The following is a 3,160-nucleotide window of genomic DNA, read 5'->3' on the forward strand; positions in this document are numbered from 1 at the left end:
AATACTAAGTGAATTTAAACTTCACCCCATTTCACAAGCAAGTGGCTATCAGAACTCAGTAGTTCAGTGGATAACGCTATAGCGTTTGAAGCGAAAGGTAATGGATTCGAGTCCTAGAGTGAACATCAACTCTGAGATGCAGGCACATCCAGTTGACGAGTCCCAAATAGGACGAAACACGCGTCGTGGATTCCACTGCTAGCCACTATCCATCTTTGCTTACTATATCTTAGTTCGGTCAAAAATTAAATTTTTTTGTTGCGCTTTTTTTATTGAATAAATGACATTTTAGGCGTTACTAAATGATCATTACACAAAATTTATTTGTGTGTAATAAATAAAAAAAATAATTTAAAAAAAAATAGGTCGACAGTGAGAGAACAAAACACCAAAAAAGAAGAAATTTAACTTGATGAAATCCTTAACAAATGAATAAGAAAATCTGAAATTATTTTTTGTTTATGGGTTTTACTTCTATCTTGGTAACTAGGATACAAGAAAATGTTGATGATCGTATGTACCTTTGTATATAATAAACTTCCATGGTTCGACGCCTATACGCAAATATATACATAGCTGCCCAATGTTTATGCATTTCTTGTAGTAACTTAAAAAATTTCATCTCTAAAATCGATGTACTTAGTAGGTTAAAAATGAGCTCATTTAAAGAGTTTAATTTTTTGTACGAAATGAATAGTATTTATTTAGTTCAACATAAATGTACACCCATTAGGGTAAACAATGTAGTGCCTTGAATGATACAAAGTAATTAAGGCAGAGGAAATAGACAATTGCTAATCTTATCCGTTCATTAATTTTTGTTATATATTTGGTTTCTTAATAGTTGATAGGAAATTAGAACTGCAGTCTATATTCACATTTAGTTTTCTATTAATATAAAATCCTGTAAAATTGGTCTACATGCAACTATGGTTAATATGAAAAAATTTCTACATTTGGCTTTTAATGCACTATTTACTATCTATCCATCTAACTTATTTCTCATATCGTTTACAATAATATACTGATTGATATGGTTGATGATATTACGAGTTCACTTTCCACGGTAAACGGAACGAAGGTCAATGACATAGTGACACGATAGGCTATTCTAATCCGTTGTCCCCGGCACTGCTAACTAGATGATGGAGTCTTGATGAAAAGTAAAGAATGTATTCTACAAGCACCCAGAAAATATGAGGTCACTAAGCACATAAATCAAGCTTATTTATACAATGATAGAAAGGCCCTTGGGAGATCCACAAAATAACATACTAAAAAACCGATTAACCAATGGCAGTCAAGGAATTCCGAGTGGGAAATGTAAGCTGTAGGTCAACTAGGCATTTCATAAACATAAAATTAAAATTTTCAGAATAAAATTACAAAATTAGAACCTTTTCCATGTGAGTTCTGGGGATCTAACGTCTCCAATACTGATCAATAAAAATATAATAATCGCTTAACAACCTTTTCTATGTTAACAAAAGCACATGATAATTACTGAACTCAAGGATAAAAGTAGCACATCAGTACATCTGCCCACTAGTCTGTTCATAGATAAATATTACGAAGAAAAGTTATTTTCTATTTGCTTGTATTCAATAGTTAATAAAGGCTCATGGGTTATTTGACCAATTATAATGATCTTACTACACTTTACCTTCATCCATAAATGGATTTTGTTGTGAAATCATCACGTTTAAAGCTACATTATTATGCCAACAAAATAATTGTAAGATCAACTATATGTAAATGTATAATTTTATCCCAATTTTCCATAAAACTGAATTATGTTTATTAATCAAAAGAACTCGTTAGTTGCAAAGTAAATATCTACTGAAATATAAACAGATGAAAATTTATTTATCTTAATTGACAATTCATAAACTGTGAACTATTTGCATTATTCAAAAGTACTAAGATTAATTTATGATAATTAATGACTATAATGCCTTATTTAACTGGAGTAGAATAAATCTGACGTCCATTTATATTTTTGAAACTAAGTGGTATACACTTGAGCAGATCTTGTTATTGAGTACACATACAAACAAAAAGAATTAGGTGATAATATTACTCAATATAACAGTAAACAAAATAATTAACAAGTTTTCAACCAACCAAACTTGTATTCACTTGATGTTGTTTGTTTGAATCTTCCCATTGATGTTTAGGATTGCAGTTGATCAGTCGCTTATTGGTATATGTGCATACTGTACACATTGCCTCTATATAGCTTTAATTCACAAGCATTGAAAGCAAAGATGGATAGTGGCTAGCAGCAGAAATCCAGGACGCGCGTTTCGTCCTATTTGAGACTCGTCAACTGGATGTACCTGCATCTCAGAGTCGATGTTCAGTCTGAGACTCGAACTCAGTACCGTTCGCTTCAAACGTCATCACGTCATCCACTCAACTACTGAGTCCTGATAGCCACTTGCTTGTGAAATGGAGTGAAGTTTAAATTCACTTAGTGTTGTATGTTTGAATGTTCCCATTGATTTTTAGGACTGCAATTGACCTAACTTGTGCATATCGACAACAGAAAACATGACCGGCTACTAACCACTACAAATATCATGTCAATTGAATAATTTGCCGCTTTTTACAATGTAATAATTTGTAAATATCTTCGCATTTCAAGCAACATATATTAGATCAGAGTCTCGATATGTGAATCAATACGGTGAAACAGGTAAATTTAAATAAACATTCCATTATTGTTAAAAAATATTCCAGCTTGAATTCCAATCCTAGCAACTAGCACTAAGATACAATCTTTGGACAAGGTCTTTTAATTCAGATAAATTTCCATATAAATAGACGTTATTTTCTGTTATTATCGAATGAAATTATTGTGCCACTTTTCATCCATAATCTTCAGTAAATGCCTATCAAATCATAAATTCATTTATTTTATCCAATTAACTACACATTTTTGTCATGAACTGATTCTTTTCACATTTCATTCTCTAGTTATAGATGATAGTGAACCTTATATTGAATTTTAGATGAAAATTCATTTTACCCAGTGTATTCAATAGCTTTAAAATAAGTGATTTTAAAAGTATCCCATGATTTATTAAACATTTCACTAAAGTAAGATGGATAGTGGCTAGCAGTGGAATACAGGAAGCGCGCGCTTCCTCCTATTTGG

At 31.5% G+C, this 3,160-nt stretch overlaps 1 protein-coding gene across 1 annotated transcript in view; it reads right to left on the minus strand.

Moving 5' to 3' along the window:
- Positions 1-595, minus strand: part of Smp_122870 (hypothetical protein) — a gene marked incomplete at both ends in the record, with an annotated part of 22,796 nt that extends 22,201 nt beyond the window's left edge. The window contains one exon of the mRNA XM_018795939.1: positions 522-595. Within this exon, the coding sequence (XP_018650201.1) occupies positions 522-595 (74 nt within the window). The remainder of the gene's footprint in view (positions 1-521) is intronic.
- Between the last annotated feature and the right edge of the window lie 2,565 nt (positions 596-3,160).

The sequence above is a fragment of the Schistosoma mansoni genome, chromosome 2 (assembly GCF_000237925.1).
Source record: "Schistosoma mansoni strain Puerto Rico chromosome 2, complete genome".
NCBI classification, from domain to species: Eukaryota; Metazoa; Platyhelminthes; class Trematoda; order Strigeidida; family Schistosomatidae; genus Schistosoma; species Schistosoma mansoni.